General features: G+C 45.0%; 1 protein-coding gene across 5 annotated transcripts in view; it reads left to right on the top strand.

The window, feature by feature from the left end:
* The window catches only part of TUBGCP3 (tubulin gamma complex component 3), a 75,060-nt gene that overhangs the window by 23,347 nt on the left and 33,203 nt on the right, over positions 1 to 18,510 (top strand). For 4 of the 5 annotated variants that reach the window (XM_060636664.3, XM_060636666.3, XM_060636667.3 and 1 more), the window contains 4 exons: positions 232 to 357; positions 1,691 to 1,759; positions 2,167 to 2,299; positions 3,862 to 4,028. In XM_060636664.3, coding sequence (XP_060492647.1) covers positions 232 to 357; positions 1,691 to 1,759; positions 2,167 to 2,299; positions 3,862 to 4,028 — 495 coding nt within the window. The remainder of the gene's footprint in view (positions 1 to 231; positions 358 to 1,690; positions 1,760 to 2,166; positions 2,300 to 3,861; positions 4,029 to 18,510) is intronic. The other variant, XM_078452931.2, reaches the window with a different exon arrangement.

An 18,510-nucleotide genomic window follows, 5' to 3' on the forward strand; every position in this document is an offset into this window, starting at 1 on the left:
TGCTGCTTGAGCCTTACGCTTGCAGAGAGAGGTTCTACTTCCCTTCCTTGCTGGCACCTGCTGCCCTCGTTTCCCAGACTCTCGTTGTTCTGTCTTGGTGGTGGTGCTTTCGTTACTTGTAAGTGCCATGTGTTGGGGCCTAAGCATTAGGATACTAAAAGTGCAAATGGTTTATAAAAGCAATTGAAATTCTACTGTTAATTTTTAACTCTTGATATATTTACTTTTTAGGCAAACCTAAGTAAATCTTTGAGGGATACGACAGTCAGACTTGCTGAGTTGGGATGGTTGCATAACAAAATCAGAAAATACACTGACCAGAGGAGTCTAGACCGTTCGTTTGGACTTGTGGGTCAGGTATGTTTGTTGTTACCACAACATTTAGGATGCCTTCATTTTGGGGAGTGCTTAGTCTACCTAAAATCTTACTATGAAAGTAATTCTTGAAAAGAGTGTTCTTTTTAAGTAAGGAAGTTTTGATACTGTGACACTGGAGCCATCCTGGTCCACTCGAGAAAATAGAGACCACGGTGAGTATTGACAGAGATAACCCAGTACCACACATGGTTCACGGTAGCTGTTGGTGGAGTGTGAGCACAGAATACATAAATGCATTAAAATAAACCTGCAGATGACTGACGGTGTATCACTTTAAGATACTCAGAACAGTGTGGAGCCTGATATTTAAAGAGAAGAGGTTTTATCCTTTGCAGGTTCTTCCCACTGAGGTCCCTGGGTTTACATTCTAGGGTTCATTCTAGAAAGTTTTTGTCACAGGACTTTGTGATGGTCTTTCTTACAGATTCTGGTTTGACATCTTTTTAGTATTTTTTAAAAAAATTTATTTACTTTGAGAGAGAGAGACAGAGTGTGAGCGGGGGAGGGGCAGAGAGCGAGGGAGACACGGAATCGGAAACAGGCTCCAGGCTCTGAGCTGTCAGCACAGAGCCCGACGCAGGGCTTGAACTCAGGAATTGAGAGATCATGACCTGAGTTGAGGTCGGTTGCTCAACCGATTGAGCCACCCAGGCGCCCCTCACCTTTTCTGTATTTAAGATCCTAGAAATACAAAGAAGTTTTTAATAATATCGGTGTGGAAAATGAGCGGTACAAACAACACTGAAAAATTGGGAGAAACTGGCATGGAGTTGCCAGTTTTTACATTCTAATTAAAAACAGAGAAAATTACATTTTTAAAAATGTTTTATTTATTTTTGAGAGAAAGAGTGTGAATGCAGAGAGGGAGGGAGAGAAAGAATCCCAAGCAGGCCCTGCACAGTCAATACAGAGCCCTACTCGGGGCTTGAACTCAGAAACCTTGAGATCATGACCCGAGCTGAGCTGAAATCAAGAGTCGGACGAACCCCTCAGGTGCCCCCGAGAAAATGACATTTTAACTCTAAAGATTTAGAGGGGATATAATATTAAAAGATCATTGTCAAAGTGAATATACGTTTAGCTGTAATCTGATTTTCCAACTGCAAAGCTGGTGCTGGGGGAGAACACCCCCCTCGTGGGATGAACTATGGCCATGCTGGTGGGTAAAGCTGCCGGCAGGCCCCTGGCAGAAGCAGAACTTAAACCAGCAGAACGTACCAGTCGTGGTCCAGCGCTGAGCCTGTGGCGATCAGATGCGCTGGCGCGTGAGGGCTGTGCTGTGTGTTCACCACGCCTGCTTTTTCCCACGCAGAGCTTTTGCGCGGCCTTGCATCAGGAACTGAAGGAATACTACCGGTTGCTGTCTGTCTTACATTCCCAGGTAATGCTTTGCTTATATTTTAATTTCTTCGTGATTTGCCATCATACAAAATTGGAACTATATAGAGCTTTTAAGTTTCTTTGTAATTACTTTTAAAAGATAAAAATGTTTGCTAATGCTGTTCGTGAGGTCTCGATACCCATGGAGTTTCAGTGTATTTGAGAGGCAATTAATGCTGATTTTCAGAATTCTGTCTACCATTTCACTTGATCTTAGCCAAGAGGCCGAGAAGTGATCTACCATTTCAACCGATGACTAGTGGCTTGAAGAAACTATTGTTCTCTGAGGGGACCTGTCGCTTCGTTTTATGAGAATAATCCCCTCCCCATGCTGACTTCCGTGGATTAAGAAATGGTGGACATATTTGGTGACTTGTGTTTACATGTTACGTCTTTGTTGTTTTTCAGCTACAGTTAGAGGATGATCAGGGGGTGAACTTGGGCCTTGAGAGTAGCTTGACGCTCCGGCGCCTCCTGGTTTGGACGTACGACCCCAAGATAAGACTGAAGACTCTCGCGGCCCTAGTGGACCACTGCCAAGGTTGTTTTGAGTCTCATGGACCTGCTTTATTTCAAAGCAGGTTTTAGAGAATTTCATCTGCGGTCATTTGCGTGCCTGCTCTCGTGTATCCTTGACAGCCATGAATGTGCAGATTACGTACAAGTGCGTAGATCACTTATAGGGAAAGTCACCAGTTGCTGACATGGCCCCATATTTATGTTTGTGGAAGCTTAGTAGTTCATTGAAATGAGGGAAGAAAGGAGAGGGTGTCTAGTTTGTAAGCATTTTGTGGTCCTTGGTGTTGTAACTGTTCACCTCTAAGCCCCTTTTACTTGTCTCTGGCCCAGCAGCCTTCCCTGGGGGTTTCCTCCTCCTGAGGTTATGGCCCAGGTCTGGGTCCACAAGCTAGGTGTTACAAGTCCTCCAGTTTGCCTGTGTGGCTGGGGCCTCTCCCAGGCTCTGGCTCTGCATTTCTTCCTGCCTTCGAACATTTTTTCTCTCTGTTGGAGCTACCTTGGCCAAGAACCTCTTTGTCTTTTCTTCTCTGTAATGTTGGGGCGTCAATGGCCTCCTCTTAGGATTGTGAGAACTGAGTGAGGTGGGAGAAGCCGAGGGTCTGCCCCTAGGTCACGGCCCTGTGTCTGCTGCCACCTTCTTCTGTCTGTGTGAGCACAGGGGCCGGGACTCCGGCATGTGTGGTCTGAGCTCGCCAAGCTGTCCGTGCCCTGCCTCCTCTACTTCCTGCCACCTCCCCTCAAAAAGAGAAAGCAGTCAGGCAAAATATGTGTCTTTTCTCAGATGACGAGCACCCCCATGTGGATTCCTTCTAGACTCTTCCTCTGTCTCTCTCCCCAGTCCCCACAGTCTGTGTGCACTGAGCCCCTCGTGTCCTGGACCTCCAGCTCCTTCTGACATCTCTGCCCCTCCCTCAGGCAGCTGTGTGTGCTCCTGCCAGGAGCATCTCAGTAACATCAGGTCACATTAGACCTTCCTGAAAATCTTTCAGCAACCTAATCAAATCCTGAATTCTTAACGTAAGAAACTTTCTGTGTTTGTGTTTTGGGGCCTGATATTTGCCACTGCCAGTGCTTCATCCTGAGCTGTGCTCCCCGGGCCCGGGACTCTTCACTGTGGCAGGATTTTTCGGAATGGGAGTTCTAGCCCCTTAATGGGGTTGTAAGATGAGTTTGGTAAGCCGAGACTAGCGTGTTGTACTAAAGGAGGAAAGGAAGAAAATAGGAAGCATTAAAGTGCAAGTACTGTTTTGTAAAACTTTCATATTTTCTATACGTGTTTATATCCCTGACTGCAGTATAAAGTGTGAGTCTTAATGCATGTCTTGGTCAGCAGAGGTGACAATTCATGTTCCAGCTTGAGTAGTGAGTCAGGGGTGTTGCTCTTGAAAAACCCCGCAGCGGCTGCGCAGAGGTAGGGGAGTGCCTTGCTCTGACTCGTGAAGCCTGGGGCAGGCTGGCGCTCTCTCTGTTCCTCAACACGTTACTGCCACTCCTCAGTCCCAGATGGTAGCCAGGGAACACTGCATCTCGATGACCTGGTCTCTGCCGGGAGTGTAATTTGGGTGTTTTGCATGTGTCCCCCAGGGAGGAAAGGAGGTGAGCTGGCCTCTGCCGTCCACGCGTACACGAAGACGGGGGACCCGTACGTGAGGTCCCTGGTGCAGCATATTCTCAGCTTAGTGTCACATCCCGTGCTGAGTTTCCTGTACCGCTGGATATACGACGGGGAGCTCGAGGACACTTACCACGAAGTAAGGAGCGCCGTTCGAGTCTCCGGCTACTCTCTTGAGTTTTTCTCCCTGGGAACTGTTTCCTCTCAACTGTAACGCCACCGCACTGCACGAATGCCGTGTGTGTTTTGTGCGGTGCTTTGAAAACCAGTTACCTCTGAGCGACAGAGCCGCCTGGGGTCCGTCGGAGATTATCATCCCAGTTTTAACGGTGGGAAAGTCAGAAGGCCAAATCCCCTGGCCAGGTTTGCGGCAAAGCCAGACCTAGGTGTCCCGTGTTAGTCCTCGTGTGGTGCAGTATCGCACGCTCTGTCACTTTGCAAGGTCACTTACTGAGGCCCTGGCACTTTTAATGGGTGTGTGTGCTGTGTGCCTGTTGGAAGCACAGTTGGTTCTGCCATGAGGCGGCGTGTGTGCTCCTAAAAGCCACTGTGCTGTGCAAGTCACACAGCACAAACCATAGGTCCTCTGACAAAGAGTGGAATGAGGGGCTGCACCCTCAAAACCTCGGGGACATCACATTAGGAAAGGATAGGAACTTCACAGAAGTTGTAGTGCTGTCGACACACGTTCAGTGGTTAAGCCCTCCGTGCATCCTAGATTTTTTTCTTTAAGATTTATTTTTGAGAGAGAGAGTGAGAGCACACGAGCAGGGGAGGGGCAGAGAGAGAGAGAGACACACAGAATCTAAAGCAGGCTCCAGGCTCCAAGCTGTCGGTACAGAGCCCGACGCGGGGCTCGAACTCACGGACCGCGAGATCATGACCTGAGCCGAAGTCGGACACTTCACTGACTGAGCCCACCAGGTGCCCCAGCCCTCCGTACATTCTAGAGTGAGCACGGCATTTACCCTGCAGACGCCCTGATGTGGGCTTGTGGGTGTGGGGCTCACCTGCAGTGGAGCAGAAGGCTGGGCTCCTGTTTTCACCTAGTTTTTTGTGGATGAACTTGATGTGAACAGTCATGAAATTCGTGTTATGGTTCCATTGTTTCCTCATAGACCAGTTGTGCTGGGACCAGTGGCTTTTTAAACCAGCATGGTGGTAGAGCCGACTGTCGAGAGTGGTTTTGGGGAGTCTCTGGTGCACACGGGCAGCACCTAAGGTGCAGGTGTTGTGTGGGTTGCTCCGTGTGGCCTGTAGCCCCTGCTGTGGCTGCGTTAGAGTCGTCCTTTGTTACTATGTGTAGGAAAGGTGGACATCCACTTTGTGTGTAGTGTCTTGTACCGACGGATGGTCTTTATAGTTGTAAACCTTTTGAATGTCATTGAAAACAACACCCTTTCATGTGTCTCCCTGTGCATACATACGAGTTCCTCTGAGGTCGGTCCTGCGAGGTGGGATGGCTGGCTGTTGGGGAGCGAGCGCAGTCTTTTAGTTTTGATCCTGCCCTTCCCGGCTCTGGAGAGGTCCTGCCAGGCCAACCCGCAGTCGGCCTTCCGTGGGTCCCCCTTCTCCAGCTTGGTCAGTGCTCCTGTCACTCAGTTCTATTGAGGGTTTTTACTCTAATGTGTGAGGTGTGGTGTCTTGGAGGCATTCTACTGCTTCCTAGTGAGGTTGACCAGCTTTTCATGTTTGTTATTTTTATTCTACCAATTGCTGGGCCTGTTCTTTGCCCGCTTTTCTGGTGGATTTGTCTGTCTTTCTAGACTTGAGTCATGGCGTGGTTTTATACATTTGGATATCTTGTGTCTGTGGTTGCTCTTTTTTTTTTAATATTTATTTTTGAGAGACAGACAGAGACAGAGCATGAACCGGGGAGGGGCAGAGAGAGAGGGAGACACAGAATCCAAAGCAGGATCCAGGCTCCGAGCTGTCAGCCCAGAGCCCAACATGCGGCTCGAACTCACGAACCTTGGGATCATGACCTGAGCTGAAAAGAAGAGTCGGAAGCTTAACTGATTGAGCCCCCCAGGTGCCTCTGGGTGATACTGACCTTTTAAACAGCTGCTGACCAGTTAACTTGATGAAGCTGATTTTCTTCAGAGTTTGGGACAGGAATTGCAGTTCTGGTCCTATTGTGATATATATAAAATTGTTGTCAAGTAAGACAAAAGTTAAAGCCACAAACTGGTTAATTATCTTTTTAAAATTTAGAACCTAATTTCTAATTTGCAATGCTTTTGACTTTTTTTTTTTGGAATAATTTAGTTTGCAGTTGCTAGCAACTGGGTTTTTAAAGTAGTCCTTAATTACACCACTAATTCACTGTGTGCGTCTGTTTTCAGAATCGTCCCTAAAAGTACCACCAGTTCGTTATTGATTGTCTGACCTGTGTGTGATCTGGGCCTATTTATAATTGTGGGGCCGGAGAATTGGGCCCTGACTTGCAGATTGATTTTCCTCTAGACTGTTTTCTTTTCTATTTTTGGACATTGATTCACTGAGGTAAGGCAAAAAAGCAAACTCTCCAAGACTGGGATAGCTTCACTTTGGGATACTTACTTTGAAAAAGTCTTGTCACCCAGAATATGTGTAAGGCAAACCTTAGGTTTTATGTATTTAAGGATAAAATGCTAAGTAAACACCCTGTCTGTTGAATTCAGTGTTAGGTCATTAGCTCAAACGATCCCTTCAGCTTAATCTCAGATCTTGCCTCATCAATAAAGTTACTTTTTTTTTTTTTTTGTAGGTATCATTAACACATTTTATTTATTTTTTTAATTTTAGTTTTTGAATTTACATCCAAATTAGTTAGTCTGCAGTGCAACAATGATTTCAGGAGTAGATTCCTTAGTGCCCCTCCCCCATTTAGCCCATCCCCCCTCCCACAACCCCTCCAGTAACCCTCAGTTTGTTCTCCATATTTAAGAGTGTCTTATGTTTTGTCCCCCTCCATGTTTTTATATTATTTTTGCTTCCCTTCCCTTATGTTCATCTGTTTGGATCTTAAAGTCCTCATATGAGTGAAGTCATATGATATTTGTCTTTCTCTGACTGACTCATTTCACTTAGCGTAATACCCTCCGGTTCTATCCACATAGTTGCAAATGGCAAGATTTCATTCTTTTTGATTGCCGAGTAATAGTCCATTATATGTATATATACCACTTCTTCTTTATCCATTCATCCATCGATGGACATTTGGGCTCTTTCCATACTTTGGCTATTGTTGATAGTGCGGCTATAAACATGGGGGTGCATGTGTCCCTTTGAAACAGCACACCTATATCCCTTGGATAAATTCCTAATAGTGCAGTTGCTGGGTCGTAGGGTAGTTCTATTTTTAGGTTTTTGAGGAACCTCCATACTGTTTTCCAGAGTGGCTGCACCAGTTTGCATTCCCAGATAAAGTTATCCTTAAATTTTTTTTTTTTGTTTTTTTGTATAGTTTCAGACTTCTGGAAGAGTTGACAGAACTATAAAGCACCCTCAGGCACCCTTTCCTCAGATTACTTCGAATACTAACATTGCACTACAGTAAACTTATCTTTTTTAAGGTTTTATATTTACTGATATTCCTACTTGGTGTCTGAGGTTAGAGAAGGCTTCAGGAAGTTCAGGATTTGTAAGTGTTCATTTGCCAGTTACTTTATACCCACATGGTCTTGTTTGCTTCACTAGTTCGGCTGCTGGGATTTCTCAAAAATGTACTGTGACTATAGAGCTAACATGAGTCCTTGACGTAAAGTAGATTCTGCCCTTTGCTGCATGCCTGCTGTTGGGTACCGCCGTGCCAGCAGGCAGCTCATAGAGTCTTACAGGGGCCTTGTTTTAACTCCCTGCCTCGTCGCCTTGTGGTGGGGCTCACCGGCCCAGGTTCTGGGGTCTGATGGCTTAGGTTTGACTGTTGGCTGCAGTTTGGAAAACCTCTGAATCCTGGGCGAGTGCTGTAGTCTCTGTGAGCCTTCCCTTGCACATCTTCTGTGCGTGTGTAATAGCAGCAGCCTCACAGGATTGTGCGCGTGTGTGCGGATGGAGTCAGGCAGGTAGTAAGCGCTCAGTATGTTACTAGGTTACTTGCTGTTAATTTATGTAAGAAGAATGCTGGATATAATTTGAGTGCCCGCTGGCCCTGATATGTCTGTGGCCTTTCTCTTAATTGTGGTGTTCTTTGACTTCTCCTTTTTTCGTTGACCCATACATTTATAAATGTTCCTGACTCTGATTAAGTCTCTGACTAAATTTGGGAAGTTCTCTTTAATTTACTCTAAATAATATATTTACCATAAGAATTTGGTAGTTGAGACAATTGCGTTTTGTGTTTGATCCTTACACAATTAAAATTTGGGTATTTTTGTCTCTTCAATTCTAACATTGGTTAATTTCCCCTCAATTGTGTAATGAGTTATAACTTAGTTGTAAAATCATATTTCTTTAAGCGTAAGGTTAACTGTAAGTAGCTACATGTGAGCTTTATGTAACCACTCATTTAAAAGTAGTTTATTAGGGACGCCTGGGTGGCTCAGTCAGTTGAGCGTCTGACTCTTGATTTTGGCTAAGGTCACGATCCCAGTGTTGTGGGACTGAGCCCTGCGTCAGGCTCCTCACTGAGCCTGGACCCTGCTTGGGATTCCCTCTCTCTCCCTTTGCTCCTGTCGCCACTCATGCGCTCACTCTCGAAAATAAAAGTAGTTTATTAAATATTTGCATAATGCAAGGAAATGCTACTTTCTTTTTTTTTAAATTTTTTTTGCCCAATGAGTCAAACTGTATGATCTTTTCAATTATATTTGGATTTTATACGCTTTATGTTTTATACATTAAAAAAAGAATTTTTTTTTTAACATTTATTTATTTTTTGAGAGACAGAGATAGAGCATGAGCGAGGGAGGGGACAGAGAGTGAGGGAGTCACAGATTCTGAAGCAGGCTCCAGGCTCTGAAGTGTCAGCACGGAGCCCAACGCGGGGCTCGAACCCATGGACTGTGAGATCATGACCTGTGCTGAAGTCGGACGCTCAACTGACTGAGCCACCCAGGTGCCCCAGGAAATGCTACTTTTTGTAATCAGAGCACAAAACCTGGATAAACAGAGATTGTAAAAAGGACCCAAAGTAGCTCTGGAGATGAAAAGTACAATAACCGAAATGAAACAAATCACTAGTGGGGCTCAACAGCAGATTTGAGCAGGAAAAAGGAAACACGTGCCTTGAGGATAGACCAACTGAGTTATCCCGCCGGAGGAGCAGGAAGAGAAGAGGAGAATGTCAAGGGTCTGAGAGACCCATGGCGCCGGGATGCGCAGGGGGCTCCCCAGACTCCAGTGGGACAGGTCGCCATGTCCACAGGAGCCTTGTGATCGAGTCGTGGGAAGACAGAGTCCTAGGGAAACTCTGCATGGAGAAGGCCCTCGATTAGGTCGGCAGCTGCCCTCTCCTCAGAAACCACGGAGGCCACGAGGCACTAGGATGTACACTCAAAATGCTGGAAGGAAAATCTGCCAGTCAGGAATTCTGTGTCCTGCAAAAACTCCACCTCAAAAATGGTGGAGAAATGAAGCCATTTGCAGATAATAAAACCTGAGACCTCCTAGAAATGCCGACTGTTGACACGGAGTCTCGGAGCAGTAGGAATTTGGAATAGGCCTGTAACTCGTGAAGTGAGTCCATAATCTCAAGCTTTCCAGTAAAGAGCCCAGGACTAGATGGCTTCACTGGTGAATTCTACCAAATATATAAAGTTAGCACTTGTTCTTTTCAAACTCTTCTAGGAAACTGAGGAAAGAATACTTGTTTTTACATATTTTATGAGGCTCATATTATTCTGATCCCAAAGCCAGACAACAACACAAAAAGACTACAGAACAGTATCTTTTATGAATATAGATGTAGAAATCCTCATAAAGCGCTAAAAAATGGATTAGAAGTTAAACGGACTGTACACCATGACCAAGCGAGATTTCTCCCAAGAACGCAGGGGTGGTTACAGCATAAGGAAAGTGATGTAATACACCGCACTGTTCAAACGAGGGAAAAACATACAATCATCTCAGGCGATGCAGAAATAGCATTTGATGAAACTCAACACTCTTTCGTGATCAGAACACTCACCGAAGGAATAGAAAGGAGCCTCCTTGCCTGATAAAGGGCGTATATGAAGCACTAACAGGTAACGTCGCAATGGTGAAAGGGTGTACACTCTGTCCCCAGCTCAGGAACAGACAGCAGGTCCATTTTCCCCATCCTGCTCAGGGTTGCACTGGGAGCTGGAAGCTCTCATCAGGGCAGTTAGACAAGGGAGCAGTTGAAAAACAAAGATACTCAGATTGCAAAGGAGATAAAACTGCTTCTCTTCATAGATGACATAATTTTATACATAGAAAACTAAAGTGTTCACAGTCCAAGTCTAATAAACACGCTTGCCAAATTAGCTGGATACAAGATTAGTACATAAAAATCAGTCCTATTTTTATATACTTGCAATAAACAATCCCAAAATAACATTAACAATTCTAAGTATGACAGTGTCAAAATCAGATACTTAGGGAGAAATTAAACTAAGAAAGTGGAAGAATTGTACTGAAAATCATAAAACTGTTAAGGAAATGAAGGCAGACCTGAAAAAACCGATGGCTCCACACGTTCATGGTTTGGAAGACGTGATACTGTGCTTTCAAATTTTTTTTTTTAATGTTTATTCATTTTTGAGAGAAGGAGAGAGCGAGAGAGAGAGAAAGAGAGAGAGAAAGCGGGGGAGGGGCAGAGAGAGCGAGGGAAACACAGAACTGGAACAGGCTCCAGGCTCCGAGCTGTCAGCAACAGAGCCCGATGCAGGGCTCAAATCCACAGACCCATGTGAGATCATGACTTGAGCCGAAGTCGGATACTTAACTGACTGATCCACCCAGGTGCCCCTCTGTGATGTTGTTAAGGTAGCAGCACTACTCCAAATGATCTCACATTGGATGTGATCTCCATCAAAATTCCGTGGCCTCTGTTGCAGAAATGGCAGCACTGGTCCTCAAAGTCACATGGAAGTGCACGGGGCCTGGAAAGCCACATGCTCTTGAAATGAAGAACACAGTGGGAGGACTCACACGTCCCGACGTCACGTTACAGGGCACAGCAATCACAGGTGTGTTTCTGGCATGAGTATGGGCTCAGAGATCCGAGAGCAGGATTGAGAGTCCAGAAATACACGTGCTCATGTTTGTTGAGTGATTTTTCAGCAAGGCTCCAAGACCACTCAGTGAAGGAAGAAAAGTCTTTCCAGCAGGTGGTTCTGGGACGGCTGGATGTCCACACATAAAAAAAAGGATTCGGACCTCACCTGCATACTGTGTATAAAAAGTTACTCAAAGTAGGTCCCACACCTGAAGCTGTGTGTAAATTTCTGCGACTATGGATTAGATATGCCACCAAAAGCATAAATAACAAAAGAAAAACACACAGAATGGGAGAATGTGTTTGCAAATCATATATGCGGTAAGGGTCTAGTATCCAGAACATATAAAGAATTATCACAACTCGGGACCAAAAAGACAAACACTGCAATTGAAAAATAGGCAGGGTACTCAGGTTTTACCAAAGGAAGTCTACCAATGGCCAGTGAGCACCGGAAAAGAGTCTCAACGTTAGTCATCAGGGAAGTATGAGTGGAAACCACAGGGGGCTGTCATACCACACTCATGGGGATCTCATTGGAGCAGAGCAGAGGCCAGAGCATAACAAGTGCCGGTGGCCACCTTGGAACCCTGATACAGTGCTGGTGGGGACACGGCGGTGCGGCCACTCAGGGACAGGGCTGGCAGCTTCTTGGAAAGTTACACGCACCCCCAGCAGTTCCAGGTGTGTGCCCAAGAGAGGTGAGGACACACGTTCACGTAGAACTTGTACGTGATTGTCACAGAAACCTCATTCATTATCAGGATGGTCAAGAGGTGGGAGCAGTGCCGGTGTCTGTTACCTAATGGGTGGTCTATCCAAGTGACAGAATAGAATATTCAGCCCCAAGAAGGAGTGAAATTTTGATACATGCTACAGCATGGATGAATCTTAAAAGCCTTAGGCTGAGAGACATAAGCTAGACACAAAAGCTCACGTGTTGTAGGATTTCATTTATGTGAAATGTGCAGGATAGGCCAAGTCACAGAGGCGGAAAGGTTAGTGCTGTCAGGGGTTGGGGAGAGAGAGGTGGGGAGGTCATTGCCTGATGGGTATGGTGTTCCTGCAAATAAATGCCGAGGGTGTTCTGGAATTTGATGGTGATGGCGGGTGCACAGCCTTGTAGTGGATAACGTTAAAGTGCTGAATTCACGCTCTAAAATGATTAAAATGGTGACTGTATTATGCGAAGGGGTGCCAGCCATGTCTGGCTCCTAAGATTTAACTTTCCTCCCTTGCTGAGCCTTGATTCTGCCTCAGTGCTGGTTGTAAGGAGGTCCTTGATTACCTGTCACCAGGCCTGGCCATTTGCAGTCTCCAGTCCCTTTGGCTGCCCTCTGGGAACCTCGTAAGGAGGTGTGATGTGGACTGTGACTTGGGCATGAGGATGTTTCGGAGGCCCAGTGAAGCCCGAGACCCTGGGGGCCTGTCCTGTGATTCTCTGCAGCCCCAGCCTGACTGGAGTGGGACAGAGATGGAGTGTGTCGGAGGGGCTGAGGTGAGGAGAGGGAGGCGAGAGCAGAGGGCCTTCTTAGTCCACACTAGCTCTCGTCCATACAGTAGTCTCTCAGGGGGTTTTCTGTGAGGGGGAGGGAAAGTGTAATCGTCAGTCAAGAAGAGTAAATGCGCACCAGAAAAATTCCCTGGTAAAGAAGTGTGTTTATGTAGTGTTTCCAGACTTCCTATTAGATAAGCGATGCGGTAACAGATGTATGTCTTTATTGACACGTTCAGTAAGAAGGGTTAGTGGCCGTTTTGGATCTGTGCACCCACTTGAACAGGTCATGTGAGAATATGTGATTTCTTTTGGTGACAAAGTCACAGGTACTGTGGCTTGTTGTTTGCATTTGTGATGGAAGGAAGAGTTAAATTTCAGATAGAAGTTAGTGCCAATAAAGTGTAATTCCCTTCCCTTCCACGTTTACAGACCCTTCTGCCTTCTGGGCCCGTGGACCCCAGGTCAGGAAACCTCCAGTTAGAACAAAACCTACAAGAAAAGTCGTGACCTGGCCCCAAGAATGTGGACAGGAACTAGTTTTCTGTAGAGTCAACGTAGGTGTGAGCTTGTACTTGAAGCTCCAGTTCTCCTGCCTCGGGACGGGTGGGGATGCCAGTCAGGGGTGGGATCAGAACCTTCCCTGCTCTTGGCCCTTCTCTCTCTGACCCAGCTGTCCACTGCTCAGTGACTGTCCTGCATTAGGCTCTGACTGATTGCAGGGGGTCCTACTGTCTGTTGATGGCTATTCAGAGCTCGAGTTTGTCCTTCCCGGAAGCTCCTTCCACGTTTTCTGAGGTTTTCCCTGGAAAGGCTTGTCTGTCTCTCCTGCTGCTGGGCAGTGGTCAGTGTCCTGCCTTAGCTACCTCTGGGCTTGGCTGATTTGCAACCCAAGAATGAGTTAGAGGCCCAGGTAGCCTCTGAGCTTGGCTGTCTCTGGTATGGAATCATTCAAGACTGCCTCTGGGCCTACCAGTTGGGATTTTATTGTGAATTGTTCTAAAAAGATAGGACCCTTTGGCCCAACCAGCAGGAACTGTGTTTTGTGTTTTGTGTTCTGTTATGAAATGGAAAGGTAGACAAATGTTGGAGCACTTGAAAAATTTACAGATTTTGTAAGTGATTACTTTCAACACTTGGGGGAAGTTTGTAGTTTTATTTGGTTACAAATTAGTACAAATGAAAACATGGGGTTTTCATGTTTCAGTAGTTCCCATGGGTTTTCTGCCCTGAGTGATTGAGGTGAACAAATTATTCCAGTAGTTCAACGTTAATCTACTTTGTTTTTATTTTTTGCCTTTTGGAAAATTCTTTTCAAAGGGTGAGGGACTTCATCTGGGAGCAAACACGGAAGGAAAAGGTAAATGTAAGCTTTCTTGCTTTCAGAATCCGAAAATTTCCAGACTTCACATGTTTACTTAAATGCTGTAAAAACACTCAGGGCTCCTGGGTGGCTCGGTCGGTTGAGTGCCCGACTTTGGCTCAGGTCATGATCTCGCGGTCAGTGAGTTCGAGCTCCACATCAGGCTCTATGCTGACAGCCCAGAGCCTGGAGACTGCTTTGGATTCTGTCTCCTTCTCTCTCTGCCCCTCCCCTGCTCACACTCTGTTCTGTGTCTCAAAAAAATGAGTAAATTTGAAAAAAAAATTTTTTTTAAATGCTCTAAAAATGCTCTAAAAATCTATGTCCTTGAACTGGAAGGTCAGTGGAACTGGAGATAATGTGGTGACTGCTGTTGGGAATATCTGTGGGTGCCTTCAGCTCTCTTGTTCTGTTTCTTGTATATTTTTGCTAAGAATTACTGAATTTAAAAGTGTACCATGTAAGATCATGTTAGCATTTTGTCACTTCCAGCCTCACCCCTGACGTGCTGGGATTTTCCTGCCTACCGTGTGCGAGACCTTTCTGGTTCCCTGTGCGGAGCCCGTATGGCTTCCTGGGTGTGGTGGGCCGCAGGGGCGGGGGGTGGAGGGGACCACAGGGGCTCTAGGGGGGCCACAGGGGCTTTGGGGGGGGCGCAGAGGTTCTGGGGGGGCCACAGGGGCTCTGGGGGGCACAGAGGTTCTGGGGGGGCACAGGGGCTCGGGGGGGGTGCGCAGGGGCTCTGGGGGGCTGCCTGCCTATTGCCACTTGGGGTTGGGGTCTTTGTATAATAATGGCTGTTTCTTAGAAGCTACGTTGCTTGCTAAGAAAATTACCCTCTTCATTTCTGTTTTTAGTAGGGAGGCCTTGGCATTTGTCCAACAGTTAATGAGAAATCATGGTACAATTATGTTATATTTTTTTCTCCGTTCTTTCTGTGTTTGACACATGGTGAAAAGTAAAGAACCTTGAGTGGAAAATGCATCAGTGAAATACAAGCAATTATGTTCTGACCTTGGTTTTTTTCCTCTGTAACTATATGTTTTTCAGAGGCTTAATTAAATGCCAGGATGGACCTACTCCTCTCAGTGTTTGCCGGGAGAGTGATTGCACCCTACTCTGCCCTCAGATGAAGTGATGCTTTCCTAATTTCTAAAGATGACTGAATTGTCCGAGCTTTTTATCTTTTAAATTAAATCGTCTTACATACTGATACAAAGCCGGCTGCACTCCATCTGTCAGGACGAATTAGTGCGTTGTTTGTGGGACTAGCTCTTCCGTTTAAGTGAATAACTGGTAACAGCAGAATTTACACCAGCCCCTCTCTGCTGAGTGGGGGGCTATGGGGCGGTCCTAGCGCGGTGATTGGGCGACCTTTTGCATGACTCCTGGTGGGCTCGTGACAGTTTTCAAGTTTCTGTTGGGTGATTTAAGTATCTCTTAACGTGATAATCGCTTCAGGATTGTGGGACCTGTTATCCCTCAAAGCAGTCATTAGTTATGTGTTTAAAATTGGGGGATAGAAATCAAATCTAAAAATACAAAGATCAGTAAATACTAGTTTGTACGTAAAGATAAGAAACTTGGTCTCATCCACATGGTTATAAACATGTTGGCATTTATTCAGGTCCCTCCTTATATATGGCTGTCATCTAGCCCTGACTTAAGAGGGATGGAATAAGGCCTCAGCATCATTAAGAATTTTGTTCTCTTAAATATTTACCCTCAGGAGTAGATTTCTGTGAACAGAAAACAAATCTTTTTTTGTTGGTTGCTATGAGAAGGTGATGTTACTGCACAGTTTTCTTTGCTGGTATCATATGTTCTCTCATTGGTCTTAATTACTCAATTCTTTTGAATGATATTTTTTCTGATTTAAAAATGTTTGAATAATTAAAAAATTTTGAGCATATAAACAGAGGAGAAAATTTATTAGTAATCCTGTCATGAACAGATAACCTGCCAATATTTTTGTGTATATTTTTTATAGTATATTCTTGTGTATTTTTCAATGTGTCTATCAGATATGGTACATGCGTAGTATTTTGTAAACTTTTACTTTTGTTTTAATTTGAAATAATTAAATTTCAACCTTCATTCACTGTATTTCTAAAACACACTACTTTGCATTCCTGCTTCACCAATACAGTGGGGGTTATTTAGTAATGAAAATTTTGTGCTGTTAAATTTTATTCTTCTCTACCCAGGGCTTCATAAAGCATGATCTCTGAAACTCCTGAATAGCACATAATAGTGTTATTTTGTGGAAAGAAGATCTGTACTTTTCATCAAATTCCCAGAAGAGTTTGTAATAATTAAGAATGAACTTTATTTTTAATGACTACCTGATACTATTTTATACTTTGTTATACATTCTCTTATCTTTGGGAGTGTATTCAGGGGCGCCTGTGGCTCAGTTGGTTAAGCATCCGACTTCGGCTCAGGTCATGATCTCGCGGTCTGTGAGTTTGAGCCCCGCGTCGGGCTTGTGCCGACAGCTTGGCGCCTGGAGCCTGCTTCGGATTCTGTCTCCCTCTGTCTCTGTTCATCCCCATTCTCGTGCATGTGCTCGATTGCTCTCGCTGTCTCTCTCTCTCAAAAATAAACTTAAAAAAATTTTTTTTTGAAGTGTATTGGGAGTATGGTGTGCCCTGACCAAAAGTACCTTATTCCAGTAATGCAACGATGGTATTTTATTTGTATTTTTTCATCTATGTTTACAAATGGAATTAGCCTATAGTTTCTAATTTTGGTATTATTTTTGTCAGGTTTTGCTAGTGTTATACTAGATCCATAAAATAAATGTTCTGTATATTTTTCTGTGGTCTAGAATAACGTAGAATGATACCTTTTTTTTTTAAGTTTTTATTTTGAGAGAGAGAACGAGAGAGAGCACACGCGTGTGTGAGTGGAGAAGGTGCAGAGAGAGAGAGGAAGAGAGAGAGAGAGAATCCCAAGCAGGCTCCATGTTCTCAGTGGGGCTCGAACTCACTAACTGACTCGATTTCAATTGAGAGTCAGACGCTGAACCAACTGAGCCATCCAGGCACCCCAAGAATGATATCTTATTTTAAAGTTGAGTAGGTTCTGTGCCATAGCGATAGCATTTTACATTTCTCATTTCAAGTTTTCTCTTTCTCTCTTTGTTTTTTATGTTTTGCCTGGAAACCATCAACTTTGCATTGGCATATAATTACGAAAAATATTTTTAAAATTCTTTAAATCTATTTTGTTTCTGTGGACACACTTTCCTTAGTCTGGGTTGTGCATTGTTCACCTGTTGGTGATTTAGAACTTGTGTAAGAATCACTAGAGAAGTGTGTTACGACTTAAGTGGATCTTACGGTTCCACGGGGGAGCCAGGTTGTCACGTTTAACGTGGCCAGTGCTGCGTCTCAAACCGTCTGGCTTCCGTGTTAAGATACTACTAAGTACTGAGGGCCATTTCTCTCCTCCCTGGAGGAGTGGCTGATTCTAGGTCTAGAGGAGAAAGGAGTAAGATGAGCCTGGCACATCTTCCACACCAGAAGCAAGGAAGACACCTCAGGTCGAGTCTACAGGACTCAGCAGCCAGCTTGAAGGGGCTCCCATCATCCCAGAATGGAAAACGTGGTGGAGTGCCAGTGAGGGTGATAACTCTAATGGACTGAAACATAGATGCACTTAAGTCCATGTTCATGATGATAAAACACAAAGCCACTGGTCACCGTTGGAGGCTGGGAAGTAAAGATGTTACCACATACCTCGTCCATCTCTTGACCTAGTCGCCTTTCCCCTTTTCTGATCTATCGATACAATTATCATGACAGCTTCTGATGAGGCATTTTAGCTCAGAGAAAAGGATAGCATATTAAATAAAAGGTGCTAGCTCAGCCAGTAGAGGGAGGATGCTCCAGAAGGAAACACTAGCCCCGACATCATATCCAAGGTAAATTCTAGACGGATGAAAAAATGTAAGTAATAAAAGTAACATGTCAGGAATAGTAAGAGAAAATTGTCCGTAATCTAGGAGCGGGAAGATCGTAGGAAGACAAGAAAGTCTTCTTCCATAAAGGAAGACATCCACCTACACAACAGAAGTGGAACAAAGCGAAAACATGGAACATACTGTAAACGGTGCCAAATACTTCATCCACAGATGGTCATTTTCCCTAATATAACAGAATTTTCATATGTTGATGAGAAAAGGACAGCGTCAGTAGACAGTTGAGGAGATGAAAAGACAGTTTACGGGAGAATAAAAGCAAACGGCCATCAGCATCGCGGAAACAGGCCCCACTTCCTGTGTCAGGATGGTAACAGTACAGGTGGCCACAGCTTCACCAGCTGACTAGCACAGTCTAACACAAGTGAGGATGCAGAACAGGGGCCATCCTCCTTGTGGGAGTGTCCGTGGACGTGCCTGTTTGGTTGGGAAGGGGAGTGTGACATGTCTCTAAAAATTAAAAATTGCTTTGACTTGGCAGTTCTACTAGAAATTGAGTTTATAGAGATAAAAGCCCAAACGTATTTAGGACATAGGGCTGAGGGGCACCTGGGGACTTGGTCAGTTAAGCATCCAGCTTCAGCTCAGGTCATGATCTTGCAGTGTGTGGGTTCAA

Source organism: Panthera onca, chromosome A1, assembly GCF_046562875.1.
Source record: "Panthera onca isolate mPanOnc1 chromosome A1, mPanOnc1 haplotype 2, whole genome shotgun sequence".
NCBI classification, from domain to species: domain Eukaryota; kingdom Metazoa; phylum Chordata; class Mammalia; order Carnivora; family Felidae; genus Panthera; species Panthera onca.